The sequence below is a fragment of the Atractosteus spatula genome, chromosome 3, assembly GCF_055471065.1.
Source record: "Atractosteus spatula isolate fAtrSpa1 chromosome 3, fAtrSpa1.hap1, whole genome shotgun sequence".
Lineage (NCBI taxonomy): Eukaryota > Metazoa > Chordata > Actinopteri > Semionotiformes > Lepisosteidae > Atractosteus > Atractosteus spatula.
Window position 1 is genome coordinate 5,830,669 of NC_142708.1, and position 27,943 is coordinate 5,858,611.

General features: G+C 43.9%; 1 protein-coding gene across 2 annotated transcripts in view; it reads left to right on the forward strand.

Moving 5' to 3' along the window:
- The window catches only part of LOC148837298 (single-stranded DNA-binding protein 2), a 155,525-nt gene that overhangs the window by 75,676 nt on the left and 51,906 nt on the right, over positions 1-27,943 (forward strand). For both annotated transcript variants that reach the window (XM_088910264.1, XM_088910265.1), the window contains exon 5: positions 26,866-26,955. In XM_088910264.1, the coding sequence (XP_088766390.1) occupies positions 26,866-26,955 (90 nt within the window). The remainder of the gene's footprint in view (positions 1-26,865; positions 26,956-27,943) is intronic.

The window sequence follows — 27,943 nt, forward strand, 5'->3', positions numbered from 1 at the left end:
CGTGTCCTTGGACATCATGTGCGGTCTTACCAGTCCGAAAGCCCAGATTCAGAGTTCATGTACCTTTTCTGCTGGGGGGGAGGGGGGATTTGCAGGTCTCGGCAGGCCACAAGGGGGTAAGAACAGAGATGAGTACGGCATTTACAAAAATATGCTCTTGCACAGTTTCATTCTAGGGACCTTTATCACAATAATGAGGATGCATTTGAAACCCACACATACTCAGCTACTAGTCCACAACTATATAACCACTGCCCAATGAACTGCCTGTGGGGGACTGGTGGCCTGTCCAGGGTGTACAACTACAGTGGTGCCCTGTTCTTCCTGGATAGGCCCCGGGTGGCTACGTCCCTGACCAAGAACAAGCAGCTTTCTGATGATGGATGGACTGATGAAGATTCTAATTTTGCATCACAATTGAGTAAAAAAAAAAAGATTTTTCAGTTCTTTCAGCTGAATCTGCTTCGGCAGAATATTTTATCTTGCTTACCAGTGAATGCTTCCTTTCTCCGGGACCCGGTTTCTTATGAGTCCACTGTATTACACAGTCCAGCTCTTTTAGCTGTGAGCAGCTAATTGAGAACCACATCCAGCTGCTTCTTGAGAGGAGTGATGGTATCAATTTCGACAACATGGCTGGCTAGCCTGATCTGCATTCTCCGGGAACCCACAGTGTGAAAAAATACTTCCTGCTCTCATGTTTAAATTCACTTCCCTGTAGTCTCTACTTGTGCCCTCCGGTTTGTGTTTCACTGTTAATACTGAAGAAGTTCACTAGCTTGACTTTGTCACTACCTTTGAGGTTTTTAAATACAGTGCTTTACCAAGTGCGTTTGAATTCTCCACTGTTACAGGTTAACAGAAAGCTGAGGTTGCTGCTGGAATAGGAGTTAGTGGGGCCAGTAGGGGGCGCTCACCCCGTGGTCTGTAGGGGTCCTAATGTCCAAGTATAGACGGCGACACTATACTGTAAAAAGGTCCTGTCCTTTGAATGAGGAGTAAAACTGAGGTCCTGACTCTCTGTGGTCATGAAAAATCTCAAGGCGTTTCTTGAAAAGATTAGGTGTCCTGGCCAAATTTCCCCCTGGACTTTACCAAACATGCCCTCCAAATAATCCCCATCTCTGAACTGGCTTAATCACTCTGCTCTCCTCCCCACTGAGAGCTGGTGTGTGGGGAGTGTACTGGCACACTATGGCTCCAGGTGGGGCTGCATATTGGTGGAGGTGGAGGAGAGTCCTCATTACCTGTAAAACGCTTTGAGTGGAGTGTGCAGAAAAGCTCTGTATAAGTGTAAGGAAGGATTGTTATTCAGTTCTTTCAGCCCGTCAATGTGGCACATTCCTTTAAGCCCTGAAATGCATCTGGTTCCTTTCTGTGGACATAATGTGAGAGCGGTGTTATCTTTTCGTATTGACCAGAATTGCAGACAATAAATGAGGTTTTAGTGTTGGATTAAATAATTCTATCATAACATTATTGTTACTGTTTCAGTATTGTTAGTTTTCATTGTTGGCCCGTTTCAGTCAGTCAGTTTGAAACACACCTCCATGTACAGCAGTTTCCACTCGTGTCCCCTGGTGCACATTTCACTGTTCATTCTGAGGTCCACTGGGCTGACCTTGTCAGTGCCTTTGAGGATTTGACAGGTACTGAAAGATTTAGAAATGCTAAGCAAGTACTGTTGTAGATAATGACGGTTAAGGATGTTAGGAATATCCTCTGTCCTTGTGCTGTAGAGAGATTAAACGTATTTGGGTATTCAAGTCCTTCATGAAGGGATAATAGAACTACATTTCTGTAAGCTGCCTTAAATGTCAATAAAATATATAAATGTAGTTTTAATTCATATTCAGGGCTTTATTTTTAGTGGAAATTTAATTCTTACCAGCTTTACTTCTCTGTAGAGTTTGATTTTTTTCACTGCTGTCTTTCACACTCTCACACTCCCTTATTTATGCTCCTTACTGTACCTTTCTGTCTGTCTGAGATGGAGACAGGGGCTGTGTAGTGAATTCCAGTGTCTTAGTGTTTGGATTTTGGAGTCTGGCTCAGTCACTGTTTTAAGCCATTGCTGCCCGTTTCCATTTAAACACTTCAACAATTTCTTTTTAAACACTTTCCTCTAACGAGCATGCAGCCTGTCATTAGATAATGCTGGCTTGCACAGGGGAATGAAGATGATGTCTGCACACACACCAAGGCTGAGAGCTAATTTTATCTGCATTCTTCAGGCAGGAAAAGAAGACATTTCTGAAGGCTGGCCCTAAAACAGTACCTGTTTCCTCTGTCTCGTTTGAGGCAGTGAAACGTCAGCTCACCGGGCCTGGTAGTGTCATTCTTTTCACTCCTGTGTCAGGTTGTCGATGGTCCTGTTCACCAGCTCTGCTTGCCAGTAATCCACCGACCTCAGTGCTCTTTCAGAGCTCTTCCCTATTACAGACGAACTGCTCACTGACGGAGACGCTCCCCGTGACATTACAACCACACAGGTTCACAAACACAAAACCCGGTGGCCAACAGATTTTATTTTCCTTCAACCCCTCCTTTTGCTGTGACTCAAGCTACAGTACAGTTGCTACGTACCGCGTCATCTGACCCCAGACTGAAAATTCTGCGCGATTCGTTTTAGTTTAAGAAAATCTCGAAACCCACCAAAAAAGCGGTAGCACAATGCGGCATCGTCACCAATCCGGAACGATTCTCTTTGCAAGTTTCTAACGGAGCAACAGAGGAGCAGCAACTCGGCATGAACAAAAATATTTGTAGACGCCCCCCCCACCCTCTCCCCAAGAAAAGGCGCCGATAAATTAAAAAGCCTTCTTTGAATAAAATAATTTTATGGTTGTGAGAAACAAAGGGCTGTGTTCGCATGAAGCAACTTTTCCAACACATTAATTCAGTATGGGATGTAGTGTGTATGTGACTGTAGTGGTGTGCATATGAATCCCTTGGGGTTTTTTTTCCCTATATATATATGGATTTGTTAAGACGGGGGAAACTTGTAAGTATCTTTATCGTTGAGGAAAATATGGGTACAAGCATAATTTGATTCTGGTGTAATACTGTATACCTTGGGGACTGCAAAGTACTCGGCCGGTTTCCAAGGCAACGGATTTCTTTTGCATCGCTGTGAAATGAGGCTGGACGTGATTGGCAGGCGCCAGCATGTTTGCTGTTGAATATGCAGGTCTTCAGCTGCACTTTTAAGTGAATGGAGGGTAAGCTGAAAAGCTGCACTAGTCGGGGGTGGGAGAAAGCATTTAACCCGTGACTGGTTGCAGCCCGGGCAGCAGAGGTCGGAGCAGGTGTTTGAAACTGAAACTCCAGCCCCAAGAGATGTGGCTGAGGTGTTGTTTCAGTCTGCGATCTTTTGCCTATGCGTGCCATTCACACAAACTCAGGGACTGAACGCTGCCTTCTTCACTGTAGGAGCCACCCCCAGTGTCCGTTATTTCTTTCGTCCTGAATGGATAAATAATAAGACCATGTACTTTGTACCTATGTAGCTACAAATATGCAGACATACAAAATAAACTACAGTTGTAGATGTCTGCTTCCCAAGACCCTAAACTAGTGATAAGGTTTCTTAAGGGGGTTTGGGGATGAACTATACAGCTCTGCAAGAAGCAGGGTGTACTGGCGTTTTTCATGTCTGTACTCATCACAACATTTTACTGCTCTGTGTAGGTGTAGGTTTACTGCTCTGTGTAGTGTGGTGTGACTTGTCTTCTATTTAAACTTTGGAGAAATACGATTGCCAGAATTCTGAACAAGCAGCAAGCAAAAAAAAAAAACAAGGAATGGCAGCTAGCTGCGTTTTAAACTCGTTTTCTGTGCTGGTCACGAGCATAACGCAAAAATAATTTCCACCATAGCTGCACGGATCTTTCTCTAATGACCAGAATTACCTCAGCTGAACTGAACTGGTTCTTCACAGAAGAATACGGAATGATTGACAAAACATCCCTACCCTTTCCCACTGCCCGGTCGTAAATTGGGTGTAGAATAGTTGTGAAACTAACTGCATCAAGAAGAATGGTTTTAAAATGTTCCGGTGTTCTCCCAGGTTTTGTTTTCTCAACAGCCTTCTGTGTTTTGCAGTTCACCCAGAATTAAACATTGTTCACTAGGAATTAGGGATTTGCCATCATCAGGTTTTTTCTGACAATTTGCTCTTTCTTCCTCGCATTGTACTCTGCGTAACTCCTGTTCCATTGAGATGTAGCAGTGACCTTCAGCAGTGCATTTCTGCATGGGTTGCCACCACAGTGAAGTGCCAAGAGAGGGAGAGCAGCAGCAGAGCATTCCATTTCTGCAGTGACCTCTCATCATTGCCGGGCCCACTCACAGCGAGCTGCTTTGTCTTACTTACAGAACGCCTCGAGAGAGGACTGTTTTCTTAGTTCAGAAAGAAATGTTTTCACAGCGCTTGCACCAGATTGCAGTGAGCCCGACCCATGAACCGTGAATCGCAGCCTGTCCATTTAGAATCTGCATGCTTGCGTGGCCTGCAATCTTGAATTTTTGTTTTGGTGGTCTTTTGCCACCAAAACAAATGGAGCCTGGCAGACAGAAGCCCTCTGGGCTCCACATTGCTCTGGGTCTCTCCTTTCGAAACAGCCCGAACGGTGGACTGCAGCTCTTCCTCTGCTCCTCTGAGATCATCCGTGACAAAATCACTATTATTCAATTCTCAATTCTTCCATCATTGATCTAAGGAAGTCCAAACGGGGTGATTCCTTTTAACTACTCCTTGTCTCAGTTACAGTACATTCACAAACGTGTCCCCTATAGACGGTGCGCTTAACTTGTCTGAACCCTTTACACCTCAGTTTTCCCACCTTCACTTTAATCGGTACTAATTACTTTCCAAAACGAGACATTGGAGCCATAGATTGCTGTGTAAACTAACACTCGATTAGTCTATGTGAGTGACTCTGAGCTGCAAATTGCTCCTTTCTTCCTAATCATCATCCTTCTGTCACCAAGACCATTTACCTGTGTCCTGGCCAAAAGACTAAACCTGCGCTATCTAGAGAGTAATTTCCAAGCTCTTACTCCCTTCCCTTCCTGCGGGAGCCTAGCCACAGACTCCCTGTCCTTTACTCCTGCCTGCTAATATACACCAGCTCACTAATCCAGGGGAGTGGCCAGTTCCACACTGAGCCAATCCTGTTCGCTCATTTCCTCGTGCGGAATCTCATTCCCACTGTGTGACAATTAGATAAGGTAAGATAGACAAGATCACTTTATTGGCCAGATACAATTTCTTGCATTAGGAATTTGTCTTGTCGCATACCACAACTGGCTCTCCATGAGACACACAGACAGGGAGAGAAGCTTGGGGTCAGAGCGCAGGGTCAGCCATTATATGGCTCCCCTGGAGCCGTTGGGGTTCAGGGCCTTGCTCAGGGGCCCAACGGAGTAGGATTCCTCTGCTGGCCGCGGGATACAAACCGACAACCTTCCAGCCACACAGAAGGTGCTTAGGTGCTTCAGTCAGGAACCTAATCTAATAAGACCTAATAAGACATGAGGCAGCAGCCCTCCCTGAAAAAATAAAAGGCAAAAATAAGAAAGCTCTGTTATTGTTTTTTTTTTTTCGTCCGGGGACACTTGTTCCAGAGTAATATTTAATTGACCTCTTCAGTGGTAAACCCCCAGCATAGAACGGGTTGTGCATATGCTGTCTGGGTCAGCGTAAGGTCTGACTTTTTTCAGATTTTCATTTGCTGCGTCATATGCAAATTCAAATAACATAAAAAACTGTGCCGCCGTGTAACGGCGAAACTTCATTTACACCAAACTGCCAAGGAGATTGAATAATCAGTGCATTTTCATGGCAGTGCTGCACTGCCTCTCATCCTGTCAGTGTAATACCCCTCGTCTCTGGCTGTTCTATACCACAGAACTTACCAGCCTGACAACAGGACATGCCTAGAAACACAGAACACCAGGAAATTGAGCTTAAACTTCATTAAAGCCGTAATTTTACATCCACTGCAGTTCTATTAAGAAAATTAGTTATGAGTAATTTATATCTGACACGTTCCACCTTTATCCATCTGCATGTACCTAACTCTTCTGTGTATCGGGCTTGAATAAAAAGAAGAAGCTAATGATAGCTGTCATGTGAGTGAAATGGTACAGAGAGTTTTTTTTTCAGAGTTTACAGTAACTATGAATAAGAGTCAGATTTCATGTAAAGCCCTGGAAACAAAACAGTCAGCTGGCTTCTCCAAGAGATGGTTCTCAGGATTAAAAAAGACAAATGGATTAAAAGGAAAGTTTGTTGTCATCTGCCAGCCTGTCATGGAGGAAAAGGGAGGAAGCTTTAAGACAAGTGATCCTCGGAAAATAAAACAAACATTTCTGTTTATTAAGAACCCCGCTATGGTCTAACAAGCATTTACTTTGGACAGCTCTGTAGACAGGCATGTTTCAGTGGTTCAGTGGTTTTGTGCCAGACATTAAGCTGTCTGACACAAATGTCATAATTGCAGATCAACTATTTTGTTTTCAAAAGAGCGGTGGTGTTTTATTAACTGGAAACCACAAAAAAATCAAACTTACCAAAAAATCATTTTGAGAAGAGAGGTGTGTTAGAAATATTGGGGGTATGCATTTATTATTGAGTAAAATGCTACAGTACTCACCATCACATCTGTCCTGCCCACAGACTAGATGTTTAACCCAGGTTCTCCGTGAAGGAACAAGATTTCCTGGCCTCCAGACCACACCTTTCTGTTGTGCTGTGTTCCTGGATCTGCTTTCTTCTTTCTCATTCTTGCCTCTCCTCTGCCGCTGGTTTCTGATACGAGTATTCACAACCCCCTCAAAGGCACTGGTCAAGTCAACCCGGAGCCCAGTGCTTCAGAATCGGCAGTAACGCATGCACCAGAGGTCACAAGGAGGAACTATGTGGAAGTGTGTTTAAAACTGAGGACAGGGGGCCCTTCTTTCCCCAAAGTGTTGTGGGAGTCTGGGCAAGCCAGCTAGCCACGTCGTTGATGTGGTCCTGGGATCAGCTGGCTTCTAACTATCAAACAGGGGAGCTGGGCGGAACAGCCTCCTCTGGTTTGTAAACTCTCTTACCGTTCGTATGTTCTCTGGTGCTTCAAAGTGAGAGCATGGTGTCACTGGAGTCTAACTTTTAAGATCAGGTCCGGGATAACAACAAGGAGACCTTTTCCTCTGTAGGCCTTTTAAATCTCCTGTCAAGGGCTGATTTAGGGCGTCTGCTTACCAGACGCCTCAGCTTGGTCTGCAAATCTTGTGTGCAACTTAGTCTATTGTTCAAAACAGCACACTAATAGAAAATAGAACATGCTGATATTCTTCAGCGTGAGGGGGTGAAAAAACTGAAGTGCTAAAAAGACAGAAATGTGTCATAAAAAAATAACAACATCATAAGAAATCTTTTATCCAGATAAAGATATCGTACCGGTATGAAACATCAGAATTCACATCAGTAATTGTGTGTTTGGAACAAATCAGTCAGGGAGTCCTTGACTTGTCCTTGTGACCCTTGTGATCATAGGCATGTTTTCACTGGTAGACCACATTGCCTCATAGAGCTTCAGGTAGCATTTGCCTTAGAGAGACTTGTAAATAAATTTTGACTGACAGACATCACATTCATTTCCATAATGAGGAAGTGGGCAGCTGCCACTGCCCAGACAGCGCTGCCAAGTGTTTTCAAAGTCAATACGGGTTTGTAGCCAGAACCCGCCCAATGGGTCACATCAGGATAGGAGTAGGTAGGGATAATGTCCTTATTGAGCACATCTGCTAAATAAATCATTCCGCTCTGATTCCAAACAAAAATCATTGCTACCTTCTCAAATATGTAAAAATGTGCAAGTGCAGTACTGATTATCAGGGTGATTGACATTTCTTCCCTTCAGAGAGATACAGTATAGTGTGCCCTACTGCATTATGGGCGCAGAAAAAGCCTAAGCTGTTTATTTTAGGTAATCAAACAGTCTTTGGGATCACGAGATTAATATGAATGCGTTCTCATATTGCAGTATTAAAACAATTTAAGTTTATTATTTTGGGTTAATTCCACCCATACGTTTGATCGTGTGGAAACAGTATCATGCTTTATGTTCAACCAAGTGGTTTCAAGTGCTCTTAAATGCCAGGACACGTTCACCTTCAATAAAACTTTAAGAAGGATAGAAAGTGATAGAATGTTCAAGTGTGGAGAAAGAGAGGAACTACAGATGCTGCAAAGAACATTATCTCCTCTGTGAAGCCTGGCCTGGCCTTTATAGGCAAGGCTATCTCTGGAACTGCCAACTTTGCCTTTATTGGTGATGTAACTGATGATGGCAGCAGCAGAATGCATTTGGAGCTTTATGGAATCCTTATTACTTATTTAGTGGCATTTCATCTTGCAGCACGACAATGACCCAAAAACATAAACACCGTACAACCAAGGAGCTCATCAAGAGAAACAAGTGGAAGGTTTTCGACCGGCCAAGTCTGTCTCCAGATTGAAATCCAGCTGTGCGTCCATTTGACGTTTGGGTGCAAAACGAGAAGTCAGAACACCGCACAGTGAATACTCCATGATGTTATTGCTAGAAAGGGGTATCTTTAGAAATAAAAGTCAAACACGGACTTACACTCTGAACTTGAGTGAATATTGATCACTTCAAATCACTGTGTCGAAGACACAATTGTTTATATTCTCATGTATTCATAACATTAAGTATGTTTCTATTTTAATATGACTACATTTATGCAGAGTCTTCCCCCAAAATAAGATTAATTCAGATTCATGTCATAATCACAGGAACAAATTGCTTGACTAAAGCACAAATAACAGTTTTTACTTTGCTATCACTTACTTTCACAGGGCACTGTATACTCTGTTGAGATAAAAGTACTCTAGTAAAGAGTGAATTTGTCTGCATTTTATGCGTGATTTAAATTGTTTACAACTGGTAAACATGAATGCACACAACACCATCCTGGCAGTTCCAGTTGAATTGAGCTCCTGCCCCTTTCTGTCACAGGGGCTCTCAGTGTGACCCGGGTTCCTACCTGTATATGTTTTAGGAGTGTCCTGTGAAAGCACTCCTGTGTGTCTGTGACTCCTGGACTGCTCCTTCTCAGGGACGATTCCCAAGTTACTGTTATCGTTCACACAGCATTTGTCTGTGCCGGTTCATTCTGTTGTTCGTTTCCATATGAACAGTGAAACACGACCGACAGGGCCCAAGTGGAAACTATGTGGAAGTGCATTTAAAATCAAGAATAGGAGTCACTTCGCTGCGCAAACGGTTGTAGTGGAGGATGTAACAAGACACCCGGTCCTAATGTTGAGGCCCATAGCCTGGCTTCTTAAAGGAAACAGATGGAAAAGATCCTGGGATCAGTTAAAGGGGAGCTGCAGTCACAATTTCTCAGACCAGTTATTACATCTCAGTAACAAAATCAATTCATTGACAAAATAATACAAATTTCTAATTAAGCATGAAATCGTGAACTTTGTGAAAGGACTGTAAGTCGCCATGTTGTCGCGAAGCCCAGGTCTTGTAACGGGTTGAGAGCGAGAGTTCCCACGCATTGTGATGTGATGCAGCCCTTCCTGCTCACTAGTTCCCGTAACGACTAATGTCATGTGATGTACAAGCAAATTAAAACAGATTGTGTAGCAGGCGTTTCACCGCAGAAATCTTTCAAAGTGATCTGCATGCAGGGTTAACAAGTAAGTAGAATTTGTCAGCAAAACTGTCTCGAAGTCGAGAGCAATATTTCTGTTGTAGTAAAAGAGATGTGTTCACAAGCCTGCTTGTTTACAATGTCATAGGGATGCGCACATCACCAGGGGTTTTGTTGCCTTGTTCTGAATCGCAGAACATGGCGCTGCACAGACCTGGACATTTTGTCTGTTTCGTGATGTAAATCGGAGGTTTTACAATTTCTAACCCCAGAATATGAAAATAGCTTTGCAGTTCCCCTTTAACTACTAACGACCAAACGAGCTTGATAATTCGAACTGTGTGTAACCTCATGTTCTAATGCTCTAGTTCTTGAGTGGCAGCCGCAGGCACAATAATCTGTTTTATAAGGCTGGGGGGGAGATTGGAATACCCTTAAGTTGCCGCTGGCTGCGTTCTTTTGCAGGGATGGTTCTTATGGAAATAGGTTAAGCTGGATTTCATCACTGCAGAAACTGTGACAGAGTAGTCAGCAGCTCTGAAATTTGTTTGTTGCTTTTCTTCATTTTTTTTATACTTGTTTTAGTTTGAAGATAGAAGAAATGCTTGAGAACAATGCTTGGAAGTGGAAATGGACTTGTGCACGCCTTTCGCATGCCTTGGTCCCTGTCTTGGACTGGAAAGCCCACTGAGAACGGAGTTGCCCACTGTTAGAAAACGAGTAGCTAACTGGCTACTTTGGATGCTGGTGTCGGTGGCTCCCCTTTGTCTTTCTGTCTTGGTTCTGGCCATGTCCTGCCTTTGGCTTTCATTCAAGTATTTGGTGCTTTTAAAAACTCTACGCGGCCCAACACCGGAGGGCCTTCAGGAGCCTCCCTTCGTCACTCCGGCGAAACCTGAAACGGCAGTACTGAGCGCTGCAGGGAGATGAACAAAGGCAGACAGACGCGAAAGTCGCCGTCCAAAAAAAAAAATTGAACGCATAATTAGTTTTTCATTGCAGGTACTGAAGTTTCACTCCATGACCTTTTTGATGATAATGAGAGAGTTTATTGTGCAAGTGGTTCACCCGCAGGAGTAAGTGACTGGCAGACGCTGGGTTACAAAGGGAAATGTTCTCCATAATTAGAGAATGTTGAAAGGCGTGTTCTGTATAACGGGGGTCTTTTCTCTTTGCTGAAAGTTCAGAAAATGTACTTCATCAGTGGGATTTCTCCGACATCGCTCCGGTTTCCAGCGCTCCCGGTTCTTTCCATGGGAGCGCTCCCCCTTTGGATTTGAAAAGACAAGGTGAATTTTTCCCATTTGGTATGCCTGACCTGTTCAGTGCATAAAGAACCACTACTGTTTATAGAAAAAAGTAAAACCTCTTAAATGCATTAAATGAATTGAAGCCCTTAATTCGTTCGTATTTGCTGGATTAGGGGTCAGGGGTTTGCACACGCATTACTGTAGTGTTAACACTTTGTGTCAGTGATAAATCCATTAGAAATCTACACAATGAAATGAAAGCGCTGGCTCGTAAAGCCTAGCCTCGGTGGCGGTTAAGGGTTTAACTGTTCTCCGTGCATGATAAACAAAATGTGGTCTGAATTGTCTGCTAGCGCTGGATCTGAGCCAGTCTAGACTGGAGTTAAATTTAGTGGGAGTATCCTCTCCATGGTAATAGTTGCCCCATTGTTCAGAAACGCACTGTGGCGCGGGTTCGCAAGTACTCATAGCCTCAGGCTGTTGGTTTTGGCTGGGAGTGCACATCCATGCATTTCAGAGCTTGTAGAGTAGCAGCAGGTCTAGGAGTCTGGTGTCTGGTCCTTGGCACTTCTTTTTTTTTCAAAATCTTTGATTAGCGTCTGCCAGGCAGGGGGAAGTGACTAGACCTTACCCAGCCCATCCTCCTGCTGCAACGCCTCTCAATCAGCAGCACAGCACAGCAAACAAGGAAAGCTTTTAAGAAAATAGAAATAGAAGCAGCCCGAAACCTCAGAAAGGGGGCAAGGGTTTTAACCTGTTACGTGCCAGTGATTTATTGCTTCCTCTCGGCAAGCTGACACCAGGCCACTCTGTTGTGCACTGAGGGCGTAGAGAGGACTGCTGTGAAATCCAGAAAACCGTTCCTGCTGCATCTGCAACACTTTAACCAGTTAACAGACTCCTCTGTCTGCTTATCCAGCTTCAGCAACAACATTGCCTTTTAACCCTATAAATACTACCCTTCATTGCAGTACTTCATTTACCAGTTTTTTTTTTTACGACCTGAAAATTCCTAGAGACAGACGCTGAAGGAACAGACAGATTTGTCTGTTTGTTCTTTATTAACTGAAACATGGTTAATGGCCCGTCTGTCTCTGAATGACATGCCTAAGATGAAACAGTCCGGCCCTTAATAGATTTGTTTCTTTTTTTTTCCTCGGCAAATTTAGCACTGTTATCGCGCAGCGTGATCTGGTTAGTCTTGAATTAGCCCCCCGCGGACATTTGTCCACTCTTAAAGCCATCCAGCGCTGCGGCTGGAGTGGCACTGTGGCAGGCAGTCTGGGTGTGCGTGGCTTGAAAGGAGGGAGGTCTTGAGCTAAGAGGCTTGTTAGGGGATTGTATTCCTTTAAGCACACTTCTTACACTAGCTGACTGCAGGCACAAAAACAGTCAATTAATCTTTATTTGCTAGAGTGCCTTTTCATGGCCAGTGGCAGCTCCGAGTACCTTACAGAGAGGGCATCCTCTCCCCTTTCTGAGAGCGTCAAGTTCAGAGATGCCAGACAGGTCCCAGTGTTGTCATAATGCAGCGTGCAGTGCGACGAGCAGGATAATACAGGCCATCAGCCCTGCAACACTGGAGTGCATTGCTCGAATTTCAGCCTCCAGGTGGACCTTTGTTCTCAATCTGTCTGATCTGCTTTAATGCTTCACATACTATGTGATTGTTTGGTGTAAGTGTGTTTATTGTTGGTGACAAGAAAACGTTTTACTGCCTTTTGGTGGTGGAGGCTACTAATTGGTTAATGTAAAGTAATGTGTTACTTTTTGGTGAGAGCGATTTAAACAGTAAACTTTTGTATCTTTTCTCTCTCTCTAATGCAGCAATAGGGACAGTACATGAGTGCATGTTTGGCCAAGTGGAACTTACATTTTCTAGGCTTCCTCTGAGCGCTCTGTCTCCTAACTTATTCAGGAAGTAGTCTAATGGCATTTGGAGGAGGGAGGGAGGGGGTTGTTAACTTCCTTCCTGAGCACTGTCATTTGAATTTCCTGTAACCATGGCCTTGAAACCAGAGAAAAGATTGTCCTCTAACCTTACTGAACACAAAGCTGAAATGGTTATTGATTGACCTTCTTAAAAAAAATATTTTCTGTCCTTTTTGCACAAACATTGTATGCTGAACCAGCTTATTCCCCACTCACCATGCTGTGCTCTGTGTTGAATCATGTACATTTTTAAATGTAAATTAAAAAATTACATATCTGGGCAAATAAGAAAAATACTCATTGCGTGAATGAACATTTTCAGCAGTTAATATCTACAGTAGTGTAGGTAAAGGACAAAAGTCTGGGTCAGTGATGGAAACCAAGCATATTGAAAGCCAGGGCTTCCATACAGGTATTGTTCAAGCATTAAGTAAGCAAAGGGGATCCCTGTACGAACTGGATCGTGTATGAAAATGCTGGACAGTGCTGGTTGCCTATAATTATGTTTGGTTTGCAAGAGGAGACTGTGACTTGGGAACAGGGGTGATTACTGGGGCGTGTTTGGCAGGAGCTTCAGTGAACAAGACAGCGCAACTTGCTGATGTTCCTAGAGCTGTGGTGTCTAAGGTGACGTCAGCGTGGAAATCTGTGGGCAGGACATCGACAGCAGAGGGCGACAGTGGGCGTAAGAGCGGAATCGTGAAATCTGTGCCTCCATTCGAGGTGTGAGGTGAAACAGCCAAGCCGCTGCGGATCAGTGGCCTGCAGATTTCAGGCTGGGGCGCGAGCAGCCAGTTTCATCAAAAACAGTCCGCTGAGAGCTCTGCAGAGCACAGAGGCACAGAGGAGACCATCGTATAGCTGGAGGGCACAAACCTGACGGTGCATGTTTGCGAGTCCAGTGTGCGAAGAGAACAGGCAGTGGGTTACCGAGCAGCGGAGAATGTGATCCGGTCAGATGAATCATCCTTCTCCATGTTCCTGTCATACAGATGAGTGCACATGTGGTGCCAACCTAAAGACCTCCACAGCCCGGAGTGCCTGGCTCCAGCAGGGCAGGGCTCTGGTGGCTCTTCATCTTCACCCCATGTTGCTGCAGTTCTTTTCTGCTGTGAGGGGTTTCCTCCTGGATGACAGTGGCCCCCATCCACAGCCCACGTGAGGTCCCTCCGTCGTTTGTGGAGCATGACAAATTAATATGTTATTACCTCATCAGTCACCAGATCTGTATACAGTTGAGCGTCCATGGGATGTTCTGGAACAAGGCCCCAGACAGCATTTTTCCACCTCTGTCAACCAGGCGTGAGGTGACTGGCTCTCTCATGGAGGAATGGTGCCACATCCTTGCTGCAGATTTCCAGACACCGTTAGGCACTATGGCACAGCTCATCCAAACCAAATTAGCCACACATGGTGGCTCAACACCCCATTAAGTGACTTTACATTGGTGTTCCTGTATCTATTATCTGTCCAATACTTGTATATGTCGTGACTGTTTCCAGTGCTGTGCCGGTGCAGTGATTTCAGTTTGCTATTTTCTTTAAGTATTCTTTATACTTTAACGTTTTTCAACTGAGGTTAGGTAGTTTTATAATTGTTTTTGCCTCTTAAAGGCTGAAGTCACAGTGTGGTTTAAGGGGTGTGAAAGAAAATGGGAATATGTGCGTTTTAATAGTTGTGTTTGACTCATTCATGTGGTTGTAACATTTAAGTGAATTGTTGTGGGAAGTCTAATAAATATAATAAAATTACTCAAGAATCCTGCAAAGTTTCAACTGGTAATGTTTTTGTTCAAGCCTTGTATAATTAGGTTTTAGATAATGTTTTCCATTAAATAATATCTTAATGGTTCATATAGGTGTTGTCCTTGGCACTTATTTGTTCTATCCATATATGGACGTACAGTAGAATAATAACAATAACATTGTCATTGGACCATAAAAAACTCAAGTGAGTCTAGAGGATTGTTACTATATTCCCATTTTGTCGTCTTTTTCTATTAATGCAATAGCCCTGTTTATTCCTTATGCTTTTAGCATTAAGATGTAAGGATTTAAGAATGAACTTATTTTTTAAAAGTTTTTTCCTAATGTTGCTCTTGGTTCCCCTGATCCCACCAGAGATGGCTCCCTGTCCCTCAGTTTCCTAGGTTAAATACCCTTCAGCCATCCCACATACGTTTATGCCTCTCTGGCCCAAGTGCACCCCATCCTGTTTGCTCCAGAATCCTAAGCCACCCTTTTTGGCTTCAGTCTTTCATCCACATGTTCAGTCTCTCCATTGACTCTAGCCTATCTGGCCTGTATGTGGCAGCTGTAGAAGTCTTCACAAGGCCACACACATGTGATGTCATTTATTTCAAACTTTTGACACCAGTTTGACAGACAGATCCACCTTGCCTGTGGCCGGGCAGCTTTTCTTGTCGGGGATGTCTGCAACCTGGGCATCCTGTAAGAGTCTCCATCAGTCTGCATACTGGATCTCACGCACGCACGCATGCACACACACGCACGCACACGCACGCACGCACTGTTCCACATGTCCACCGTTTCGATGTCATTGTAGTCTTGTCTGGTGTTGATGAACATTATTTTTATAAATCAAGAATAAATCAAGTTTAATTTTAAATGTTGACTGATTTGCAAGCATAACCCATCTACCAAATATTAAATATACAGTTATAATATCACTTATCCATGGACAGTTTTCTGCAAGACTTCGATCTTTAGTCTATGTAAAAAATTACATACAGTAGGTGGAAGAAAATGTATAACACGAAAATGTCAGGCTGTGTCTTTTCAGCTGTTTGCTGAACTTGTATAAAGCACATTATTTTAGATTTCTATTTTAGTTTTCTGCTGATGTATTTTTCATTCATGTGTGTTAACCTCCAGCATGTGGCCTGTAGCCATTTTTGTAAATTTACAGTGCATTCGTAGTACTTTCTCCTTTCAGTTTCGGAGTGAAAATGACTACTGATGAAGCCAGCAGTAAGCAGGGCCTTAAACAAACCTTAAATAAGTTTTTACTTGTACTTTGGTAAGTCAGTGTGCTTTCTATTGTATTTATCCTGGCTGACCTCACATTTCAATTTGTCAGTTTCTATCCCAGAGTCTAGACAATGTATGACTTAGAATTCTGATGGCATTTTATTAAGAGTCTTTATAATGAGACGGGAGTGTAATTATGCCTGTTTGTGTCTCCTGGGGACAGCTTCATTCCAAACAGCAGTGTGAGTATGACTGATTTGGTCTTGAAAGTTCAGGAGTTCAATAGTGTCTCCACTATAAAGAAACAGTTGCTTGGGTTGTGATAGTGATGTTTAACTAGTTAAGGTGTTTTGAAATGTGAATACACCGTTCAATCGGAGCATTAGCAATGAACTTCTTGGTAAAGGGTCTGTCCCTTCCAAATACGTACAGTATCAGGCTTCTCAAATAAGATGAAGAATTGCCAAAAATAGATGTGTTCTTCCTAATTAAATTGCACTGTAGTTCATTCTGCTTTAACGAGTAAAATGATGATGATAATCATCAGAGATGATAATAATGGTCTCTGTAGTAACAGATATAAAAGAGGCAGATATCCATAAAAGCTTGATATTTTCTGATCATAAGTCAGTGGGCCACTTATTCTGTACCTGCTGTAGCATTTTCTTCAAGATCAGCCAGCTCACAGCGGAGCTCCAGGTATCATAAATGTGTGGTCGGATTAATGAGTTTTACAAGCTGTACCACAGGCATGATGGCATTCTATTCTTGTCACTCAAATGCATGATTAGGTTTTCTGCTGTGGCTAATTAATTTCATTAATTGCTACTAATTAGAAACCCACTCACTACCAAAGAGAATCATATAGATAGACAGTGAAGGGAGAAGCTTGCTGTGATGTTCAGCATTAATTGTTTTACGTGAGTATAATACCCCCAGACAGGCCACCAACAGGGATGTTGCCATAATCGATAAACTATTAGGTTTAATATTAAAGTAAACTAAGTAACAGGCCATAACAGAAATACAGTATTGGCACCTTGCTTTACACAAGTCTCATGCTAGTCATTTATGTGCAACTTCATTTCAAGTTTAACGCAGAGGATTAGCAGTGTTCTGTCTTCATTGTGATGTGTACAAGTTGATCTATTTTTTTTTTTCCTTTTTTGGCCCAAATCATCCGCAGATCTGATTAGACATTTAACAACTAGATCAGTGAGAAAAGAATCCTCCTAGAATCCAAGAATGTCCTAACTTTCCATGGCAAAAGGATTGTTTTGTAGGAGCGAGAGTGTATAGTTTTATTTTTCTTTCAGTGTGCGAAAGCCAGCTGGTCTAGAGCATGGTGTATTTATTCCCATCGAGTCAGCAAGCTGAAAAAAGGGGAGTGAATTTGCGTACATTCGTGGAAATATGAAAGGTAGAATCAGGTGTAAGATCTAAACAGCAAGACTTTCTTTGCTTTGAGATTGTGTGCCAGTGCCAGTGATACCCACTTGCTGGTGCTAGGAGTAACCTGAGTGCACTTCAGAGCCGCAAGGCACAGCTTTGTAACAGGGGGAGCTTGTTGTGATAACAGTGTAATGGGACAGCAGAAGAAAGGGGTGCAGAAACCCTGAGCCGGCTTTCTTACTCATCGGTAGGTAATTTCATTCCTTGGAATGTAATGTGTTAAATGATTCAGAGAACAAATATGTTTGCCAAAAGGTGCTAGGTTTTCTTTCAGCAGTGATCAGATGATAAGGTTCACACCTTCAGTACCTTCCCAGCAGAGGCTGGTGTTTGTACTGTGTATTTAAGGCAGACGAGCAGTTTAATGGATTCTTTACCTGGATCTTTGTCTTATCAAGATCTGGTACAGGGGATAATTGTAAGGGAAGCAGCAACAGAAGTGAGTTGTGGTCAGGTTTACGGGCAGCCTCCAAATTTCGTAAATGCCATGAGTACTGCAGTACTGCACCTGTGACAGACACACACCTCGCCGAGTGAAGGCAGGAAGACTTTGTGCTGCTATAGCGATACTTAATATAATAAACCTGCAGACTGCGGGAAGTTTCCACTGGTGTCATCCGAGCTGCTATATAAGGAGAAGGAGGCCGGGGATACGATAATTGGGGGAGACGTTGATGGACAGCGCTTGTTAAAGCCTGCCAGAAAAATGTACAGAGCAGAACGCACACTTACACACGAGCGCAGGGGCTCCTCGGGCGCGGTGCTGTGATCAGCAGAGAGCGGCGAGAAGCAGGTGGGGGCGCAGGGGAATAATGCGAGCCGCCACCCCGCTGCAGAAACAGCCGTTTACACTGGCGCGCGGGGAGGAAGGTGGCCACGGGGTGCTGAGGCCGGGCTGGCTGTGGCGGCGGCAGCAGCTGCCTGTCTGTGCGGATTGCATGGGGCTGACCTCGGACCTCCCTGTAGGTAGGCAATGCCAAGCAGAGCAGCGTTAGAAAGTGGGTATAAAGCACGGGTACCCTGGACAGGATGCCTGTCCACCGCAGAGCACATACAGCAGCCATGTCACCCTGCAGCTCACAGCTGGCAGCCCACTGGAGCTCAGCAGGTGTGAGCCTGGGAAACCTGGATGGGAGACCTCCTGGGGAAAAACTAAGGATGCCGCTGGAAGAGGTGTTAGTGGGGGCAGCAGGGGGCGCTCACCCTGTGGTCTATATGGGTCCTAATGCCCCAGTATACTGTAGTGACGGGGATACTGTACTGTAAAAAGTCGCCATCCATCGGAAGAGACAAAAAACAGAGGTCCTGACTCTCTGTGGTCATTTCTCGAAAAGAGAAGGGGTGTAACCCCGGTGTCCTGGCCAAATTTCCCATTGGCCCTTACCAGTCATGGCCTCCTAATAATCCCCATCTCTGAACTGGCTTCATCACTCCGCTCTCCTCCCCACTGAGAGCTGGTGTGCGGGGGGTGGGCTGGCGCACTATGGCTGCCATCACATCATCCAGGTGGGGCTGCATGGAGGGGAGTCCCCATTACCTGTAAAGTGCTTTGAGTGGAGTGTCCAGAAAAGCACTGTATAAGTGTAAGTAATTAGTCTTTATTATTATTATTATTATTATTATTATTATTATTATTATTATTATTCGGACACAAACACAGACACCAAGTCCAGTTGTCCCAGAAGCCAATTAACCTAAACAGTATGTCTCGGGGCTATGGGAGGAAACCCACACGAACACAGGGAGAACACGCAAACTCCATGCAGATAGCACCTCAGGTCCAGGATTGAGCCCAGGGCCTCAGTGCTCTGAGGCCGCAATGCCAAACACTGCCCCACTGTGCCAGCCTCTCTCAGGATTAACTTAGTTCAAAACAGGATGACTAGAAGTACAGTAGAAAATCAGTGTAGAATTCATTCAGTAATCGTTGAAACATACAGTATTGAGAAGAGCAGAGCAGCGCAGTGCAAGATAGCCACGACTTCTACAGCAGTGGATATGTACAGTGTATATTACAGGTGGGGAGCTGCGTCAGCATGCGTAGGCTGTATAGGAACAAGTAATACGTTTATTCCATGCTGAAAGAAAACACAACGTTTCGGCTATGGAGCCTTCTTCGGGTGTGACGTATTACTTGTTACAGTCGATATTACACTGAGCAGAAAAGGTGGAAATACCGTGTGAACACTTTTTCCTGAATTTGACGATTTTCGGCTTCCAAGTTTCAACAATTGAGAATCCTGAATGTTTTGAAGAGCACACGAAGATTTCTGGTCATGGGAAAGTTGTGCCAGAATGACATTAGCAAGTCAATGTGCCTCCAGTTCCCTTCCCTGAAAAAGTGTTACTTGGCTTGACATTATGATCATGTAGCAATAAATATCCTAGAAAAATATCAAAAACATCTGTCTTCACTGTTGTGCAGATGTTGAAACATTTGTTACCACTCTTTGCTTCTTTTTGTGATAAGACCTGATTTTGAAACTACCGAATTCTTGATTAGCTGGAGTTCTCTGACAGTGCCATCCCGAATATACTTTAGCACCCGGTTTCCACTGCGTTTTTTCTGGGTTGGAAAAATTATACCATTGTATTTTTTTCCTTTCCTCTAATTACACAAGTAGTCATTTATTGATTAAAAAAAACGCTAATTAATTTCTTAACCTGATCTGGTGACTTTGTTTTCCTTGCTAATAAAAAGAACAGTTATATTGGGGGATGATTATGTTAATTATTCTTTTTTTTTTTGCTGCTAGCTATTTTCAAGTACTTTATTGAAGTGTCAGGATTTCCAGTGTTGTTTCTAAACCAGGAGAAGTTTGTTAGGGATTTGTCAGATGGCATTTTAGGTATTGCATTGAGCAACCTGTAACCATTTTGCCAAACAACTCTCAAAACAAAGCATGCGACTTCAGTGCACAGTATGCGAACTGAATGTGGAGGCTTGGTGACAGTGCACTTCAGATGGGATCATGATGCCGTTTCTTTAAAAGGAGATGAATATATACAGTAGATCTATTCTTTAGTTCAGGTTCTATTTTTTGCAGTGTTATTGTTAGAGTACCATGTCCACCAGCTTGGAAGAGTTCAGCAGAGGATCAGAGGACGTACCCGTTCTTTTATTTACAAGGATAAAGATGTGTCAGAGGTCACCCTTGATTGTGCAGCTGAAGCAAATCAGAGACAACATAGTTTTCACATTGGTCAGACAGCAGAGCAGGGAATAAAGCTGCCTTTTGTTGAGAAGTCTTAAGAGACTGAAGTAGTGTTTGAGGTTAAAAGACTGCACCAGAGTCTCTTAGGCTCTGTACTCACTGTGTTCAAGGGATGAAAGAGTTTCTGAAAATCAAAAGTAGGCTTCTTGTTGCAGGGAAAGTCTTTGGTATATTAGTTTTGAAATTGCATTTGACTGCTTCAGTGTGTTTCCAAAACAGCTGCTTTGGTTGAAAACTGTATCCAAGCTCAAAAAAATAATTTGCCTTTGGAAAGTATAGCCAAAGAAGACAGCAGCTGGAATTGCTGCTGTGTTTCCCCTTTTGAATTGTGCATTTCACCCTTGAAGAATAATAATAACTACCTCTCTGCTATGTTACAGTGGTGCCTGGTACATTTGGCATGGAATTACAAGATTGAAAATGATCATTCACGTACCATTTTGTAAGTCTAAGTATTTTGTTAGGTCTTTATTTAGTATTTTGTTTCTTTTCAGTATTCCACACTGAATTCTGCCATGCTTGGGACTTTGCTTAGCAACACGCTCGTCTCAGAAACAGCTTTTGGATGTAGCGCAGGTATCTGAAATGCCATGACGTGTCCAGTGACAGCAACTTCAGGACACAAAAATGCAGGTTACTTTAAGCCACTGTTAGTGTGCTGGTTACAGTTTTGCTTCTGAGTCTATTTTTATTAACTAAAACATTTTCGATTTGTCAAAATTAAGAAAAAAGGAAAGGCATGTACAGCAGTTTCACTGGTCACAGCACGGAGCCTCAGCACAGAGGGAATTCATGGGGCTGCAGGTAAACAGCACACCAGTCCTACGTTAGACCAGCAGAGCGTCCTCGTTTCAGGGGGCTCTAGGAGTGAAGGACAGAGGAAGGAAGAGTAAGCAGAGACAGATGGCAGTTTGAGTGGACTCTGCTCCGTTGCTCTGATTTCAGTCTGCTGCTCCGACCTAAAAAGCCAGCCAGATGAAACTTGAAAAGATATCGCAGTATTTCAGAGCTGCTTTTGTGCTGAGTGCATGAAGCCTCTTTGGGCAGAGCTGTGTGCAGAAGATCATCAGTGTAATTCTGCTGAGATGTGATCTGGAGGAGCAGCAGGGAAAAAAAAAAGATTGCAGTGGGTATTTGTAGTTGTTCAGGCAGCAGACCGAAGCAGGCTCGGTCTCGGGGGAAATGGGAGGGAGGGGTGTGCTGTCACTGTTCGCCTTGCTTTGAATATCATTGCAGCTTTTCACAGGAGCAACAGAAGTGCTGGGGAGTGAGGCTGCAGGCAGATTTGATAGGGAACAGTGTCACAGCTCCGTCTGGAACTGCTGTACTTAACAAGAGCGCTGCATCTTTCGGAGAAAAATTACCCCCACCGAACAGGCAAACATCTGTATTGATAGGTGTTTTTTGGAAAATGTTTCATTATTGTTACGACTCTTGTTTCTGTGATGGTTTTGAATACAATTGACAGCATCCCAGCCCTGCAGCTTCTATATTATTTCTTTCGCCTCTGTATATTTGAACAAGTTCACGGTCTAAAGCGCAGGTACAGTACCACACTGGTCTGATGGCTGCATGGCAATGTGGTTTAAATGTGCAGAATGGGCAGTGTGCCCACCTCTCTCCTCGCTGGATTTATTGTTGGAGATGAAGAGTGGATTGCCTCCCCCTGCCCTGCTCACTGACTCAACGTGTCCATTCCTCGCCATGAAATGGGCTATTTATAGCACTGCTCTTTGAAAGGCTTGATCGGCCTTCAGCCCTGGCCATTGTCAGGGAGACTGGGTTTGGCAAACCGCACCAGGAAGCGTCTCAGAGTGACTAAATCTGTCCTTCCCCAAATAAACAATGAAAAGCACGCGGAGACGCGGGTGTCTTCGGTGTCTTAGGATGCAGAGGTGGAAGTCACAGAGATCATTACTAAGCTGCTGTTGTGCAGACTGCGGATGGGAGCTGCCCCTCGTTTTTTTCTAGACTGGGGCTTCTGCAAGAATGGGAAAGGAATGTGCGTCCCAGCTCGTTATGCCAACGAACACGTAATGAATTGGGACAGTTACGGATTCATTTGTGTGGATTCGTTTTTGTTGGCAGTTTTAAAATGTTTTTCTGATGTTAGAACAAAGCAATCCCAGCATAAAAACTGAAGCTTGCATCCAAGGCCTTTTTACAAGGACTACACCTAGAAAAGCAATATTGCATTTGGTCATGTCAAAAAGTGGAGCGATGTAAATGAATAGAAATTCAATATACTATTGGGGTGGAAGAAGCAGCAGTCCAGAGTGAGGCAGGGGCAGATCCGGTGCATTCTGGGATAGCAGCAGTTTTGTTTGAGGCAGGGGCAGATGATGTGCATTCTGGGATAGTGAGTAGTGAGGAGATGCTTGGCGGCAGTTGGAGATGGGACGTCCCTGGTGCCAATAATCAGATTCATAATGGAAATCTGTAATTGATGTAGGTAAGGGGCTCGCTAGCCAGTTCAAATCTAATTAGGACCTCACAAATTACTTTTATTCAGGTTGAGGTGTATAAAAGCTTTTATCGGACAGCTGAAAGAAAAAAAAACAACAAGAAATATCGGAGAAACACTGCATACTCCTCTAGTCCGCTATCTCCCCGCGAGGTGTGGAACTTTTTTCCCTCCTGCTTTGGGTCAACACCACAAAAGTGGGGAAGGAGAGAGAGGGAAAATGTTTATGGCGTGAGTGATGGATTGATGGGAGGCAGAGATGTGCCGCGTTGGTGGTACTCTTCCGCCTGCACTCACAAGCATTTGATGGACTGCTGGGTTTTATTGTGTGAGCACTGCCGTTAAAGGATCTGATTGAAGTGTTTTGAAGAGAGCAGCTTCCTGACGAAAGGAATGAAAATCTGCGGTTACTTTCCCTTCATCGTTTTTTCACCTTGAAATACTAGTCTCCGCCAGCCCTTGACCAGTTGTGTGCTGTAATCTGGGGACTGGCAGGCACGGCCAGCTAGTGACGTGACGTGACGTGACATGACCCAGGCTTGAATCCGCGATCCGCATGTGCTTGGGGGAGTTCCTTTGCTGGAGGCGGCCCTCAGGAGTTTCGGTCCTTGATTATCCATGTGACGATTTCTGCAAAGGTTTGGATTCGCTAAAACGAACGGGAGCAGGTCCTGCCAGGCCCACCCGATCACAAAGGTCAAAGATGAGCCAGATGTGAACGGGATTCCACAAAAAAAAAAATGTATATCTTTGCCACAGTCAGTGCGTCCGCTCTGCGGACTTATCATTTGCATGAATGAAAAAAAAAAAACTGCCGTTTTGAGTTTTACCACAAATAAATAAAATCTGGTTTTTCAACCACCTCTTGATTCGCTGTAGAAGAATCATGATTCTGTAAATGTATATCACGGATCATCCTTGAAAAAAGGTTAAAAAAAGATAATTTAATGGATCTAATTAAACCATGTATGCACACCATGTGTAAAACAGTATTTGACAACCTGCTGTATATGGATGGGTACATTCAACAGAGATCAATGGGGACTTCTGAGTCTGGCTGCCTGTAACAGTTAAATGTTTTTGGAGTTATTTTACTCTCATTCCTGCAGTATATGAGGTGTTGAGGTTTGGTCTTCCATGGGTCGATTTAAAACGTTAATTTTCTGACTGGGTGTTTAATGGCTTGGAGTTTCATCTGAAGTGTTTGAGGAAGTGTGTCCCATGTTTAATTGAACGATCTTTGTGAATTTAATTACAGTAAACCCTCAGTTTAACAAATTAATGGGGGGAAGAGGTGTATGTTATTGCTGAATATCCATTAAAAATCACTAATGACATTTTTCAGCCCCAAAACACTATTATATGAGATATATATATATACAATATTTATGCTTTTAGGATCATTTGACTTTATGTAACAATTGCATTCAACACTGCCAATTAAAATTGTTCCTGTGCCCTTTTTATCGTAAACATACAAGCTCTTTATTTTATGTAGCATAAATATACTATACAAAACTCACTAAATAATACCAAAACACTCTTCTTAAGCAATTAACTTACCCCTATAGTGCACCACTGATTTTCCTGAATTTTATATTTACTGTATGTAGTATTTATTTTTACTTTGTTTCATTATTTGTGCATTTCACAGAGTTTTTTTAAAGAGCCTGGCCCTGTACCAGTTGCCCTGTACTTCATCTGTTGTTTGCGGGGACCTCTTTAAAGGTGTGTTGTACAAGAACGATGCTACTTATCGTTTTATTATTTTTGCATTTTTCGTGTCCGTAATTGCGGGTAAAGTCCAGTATTTCAGATTTTGTAGACATAACTCCCCTTCAAGCAGATTTTGTCCGTCAAATCTGAAGACCGTTAAAGCGAAGTCCTTTTAATAAAACCTACTTTAGGGTTTACAGCACTTGCAGCGCCCAGATAGTGTAGCCAGTTAGCTGGAGAAGCCCTTGGTTGAGACAGTAGTTCATTCCAGTCTTCAGGCCTGGTTATTAGCAGGCAGTGCACCCCAGTATGATTGCATCAGTTCGACAGCACTTCGTAGAAAGACTGCTGACAGGGCTTCGGAGATGGGAAGAGTGCTAATAAGCAGCTTGGCAGGTTCTGTGGTACGCCACAGAGAGAGAGAGAGACAAAGGGAACAGGATGAAGAGGGAGAGAGTAAGGGATTAATCTCCAGATTGCAGGGGTCGGAGACTGACAGGAGTCAGGCTGTGAGCCGGAGCTGTGTGAAACTAGGCCCTTCCTCGACAGCTGTATGGAAAACACACGGTGAAAGCTAAGTGTTTCCTTGGAGTCGGAGCGAAAAGTTATTGTGTTTGTCACTGTTAATGTGGGGGCCTTTAAATGTCAGGCAAGGCAACCAGAGAGATCGTCAACAGGACCAGATCAACAGGAAGAGACAGCCTTCAGGTGTAACAAAGCATTCCTCCAAATTAATGTCTGCATGGGCTGTGAGCAGATCACTCTCACTGTTTGCAGTCCCCATGCATCAGGAATTCTGGGCTAGAAGAGAGCTTGCATGAAGATTTCAATTTTGTCTTTAATTCGATATGTGAATATTTCACTTTTTTGTACTGGAGGAAAGGTTAAGAATGACAGGAGGCCATTCGCACTTTCTGACCTGACACTCCACTCAAAGCGCTTTACAGGGGATCCCCTCCACCACCACCAGTGTGCAGCCCCACCTGGATGATGGTGGTTAGTGGGTAATTGATTTGAGGATCATATTCCGCTGTTTCGTGAAGGAGGCCCTGTTTACACCCTGTCAAACATACGGCGAGGTTGAGGACTCATTTTCACTCTGTTCATGTGTTGTGTTGAATTTTGGTTGAGATTCCACCTCAATGTCAGTACGGTGAGCTGGGAGAGGTGTCAGTGAGGTTCCAAGCTGATTCCTGAAAGAAACCAGGGCTGGGGGGTTTCTTTCCCATTTATCCCCTTCAGGGTCTTGTGTTGAGACCACCAGCAGCCTGTTCTCTGAGTAACCAGCTGGAGATCACCTCTCCAGCCTGTGTCTTCTGTGCTTGGTGGAAGGCTGGCTTCGGTTTCTGGTTTGGGAATGGTCTAGAGCTGCAGGACAGATCAGAGTTTTCCTGTGCTTCGGGGCCATATGTCATTTTTAACTCTCTTCAAAAAAAGACAAAAAAAAACAGATCAAAAACAGACAACGTCAACTTGCTTAATGAAAAAGGTGTCCAATTACCTTTTTATATTTTCATTTTTTTCCGACGCAGAACAGTTTTAGTCTGTATCAGAGCCTAGAATTGATCTGTGCAACCAGAATCTCTGACATACCTTCATTAAAACTGAAAGATTTTTAATTTTTAAGGAAATCCCATGACTTTGCTGGCAGAAAATACTAGCCTATAATTGATTTTGCATAATAAAAAATCATGCTCTTGTATTTTCGCTTCACTGTACTTCTTCATCTTAATGTTTTCACGTTTTTAATTTTCTCTTATGCCTGTCTAATCAACATTACTCCTAAGACCCAGACTACAGCAGCAGATGAACTGACACTCCATGCCAGAATATTGTCAGTCTGGGAGTCTGACTGAGCTTGAACAGACAGAGACCGCTGGGTTCCTTCTAGTGGATATAAATAGATTAGAACAAAAGATCGTTCTATGACAAGAACAGGCCTTTCAGCCCATCACATTTTGCCATCCTCTAGTGCATGGAGTGATTCTATCAGAGCATCAAGCTCAGTTTTATGGGATCCCTGTCTATTAGTCTTAACCATGTGGCCGTATAGCCCCACGCCTTCCTCCAAGTGAAACAAGATGGACAGAGAGGCAGGCGCATAGCGTTTCATGTGATGCTCTTGGTATCTGTTGACAGACCTTGTTGCTCCTCTGTGTCCTTCTCAGAGTGCTGCCGCGGCTCCCAGTCCGGTCCTTGGAAACATGCCTCCAGGAGACGGGATGCCAGTGGGACCGGTTCCTCCGGGATTCTTTCAGGTACGGTAAAGATGTGAGGGCATCTGCTGGAGCCTCTTGCCTGCTCACTCTGCCCAGCTCGGCCACGGCGAGCTTCAGAGCTGGGGGAAGGAGGAGGAAGGGGGGTGTTAGTTACTGCAGAAGGAGGCAAGAGGGGTTCTTGTGTGCCTGTGTCACCTGAACACACTGCTGTTTGTGTGCCTGTGTCACCTGAACACACTGCTCTTTGTGTGTCTGTGTCACCTGAACACACTGCTCTTTGTGTGTCTGTGTCACCTGAACACACCGCTGTTTGTGTGTCTGTGTCACCTGAACACACCGCTGTTTGTGTGTCTGTGTCACCTCAACACACTGCTGTTTGTGTCTGTGTCACCTGAATACACTGCTGTTTGTGTGTCTGTGTCACCTGAACACACTGCTGTTTGTGTGTCTGTGTCATCTGAACACACTGCTGTCTGTGTCTGTCACCTGAACACATTGCTGTTTGTGTGTCTGTATCACATGAACACACTGCTGTTTGTGTGTCTGTGTCATCTGAACACACTGCTGTTTGTGTGTCTGTGTCACCTGAACACACTGCTGTTTGTGTGTCTGTGTCATCTCAACACACTGCTGTTCATGTGTCTGTGTCACCTGAACACACTGCTGTTTGTGTGTCTGTGTCACCTCAACACACTGCTGTTTGTGTGTCTGTGTCACCTGAACACACTGCTGTTTGTGTGTCTGTGTCATCTCAACACACTGCTGTTCATGTGTCTGTGTCACCTGAACACACTGCTGTTTGTGTGTCTGTGTCACCTCAACACACTGCTGTTTCTATGTCCCCTCAACACACTGCTGTTTGTGTCTGTGTCACCTGAACACTGCTGTTCGTGTGTCTGTGTCGTCTCAACACACTGCTGTTTGTGTCTGTGTCACCTGAACACTGCTGTTCATATGTCTGTGTTGTCTCAACACACTGCTGTTTGTGTCTGTGTCATGGAGCGGGATGAAAATGGAGGCTAGGAAG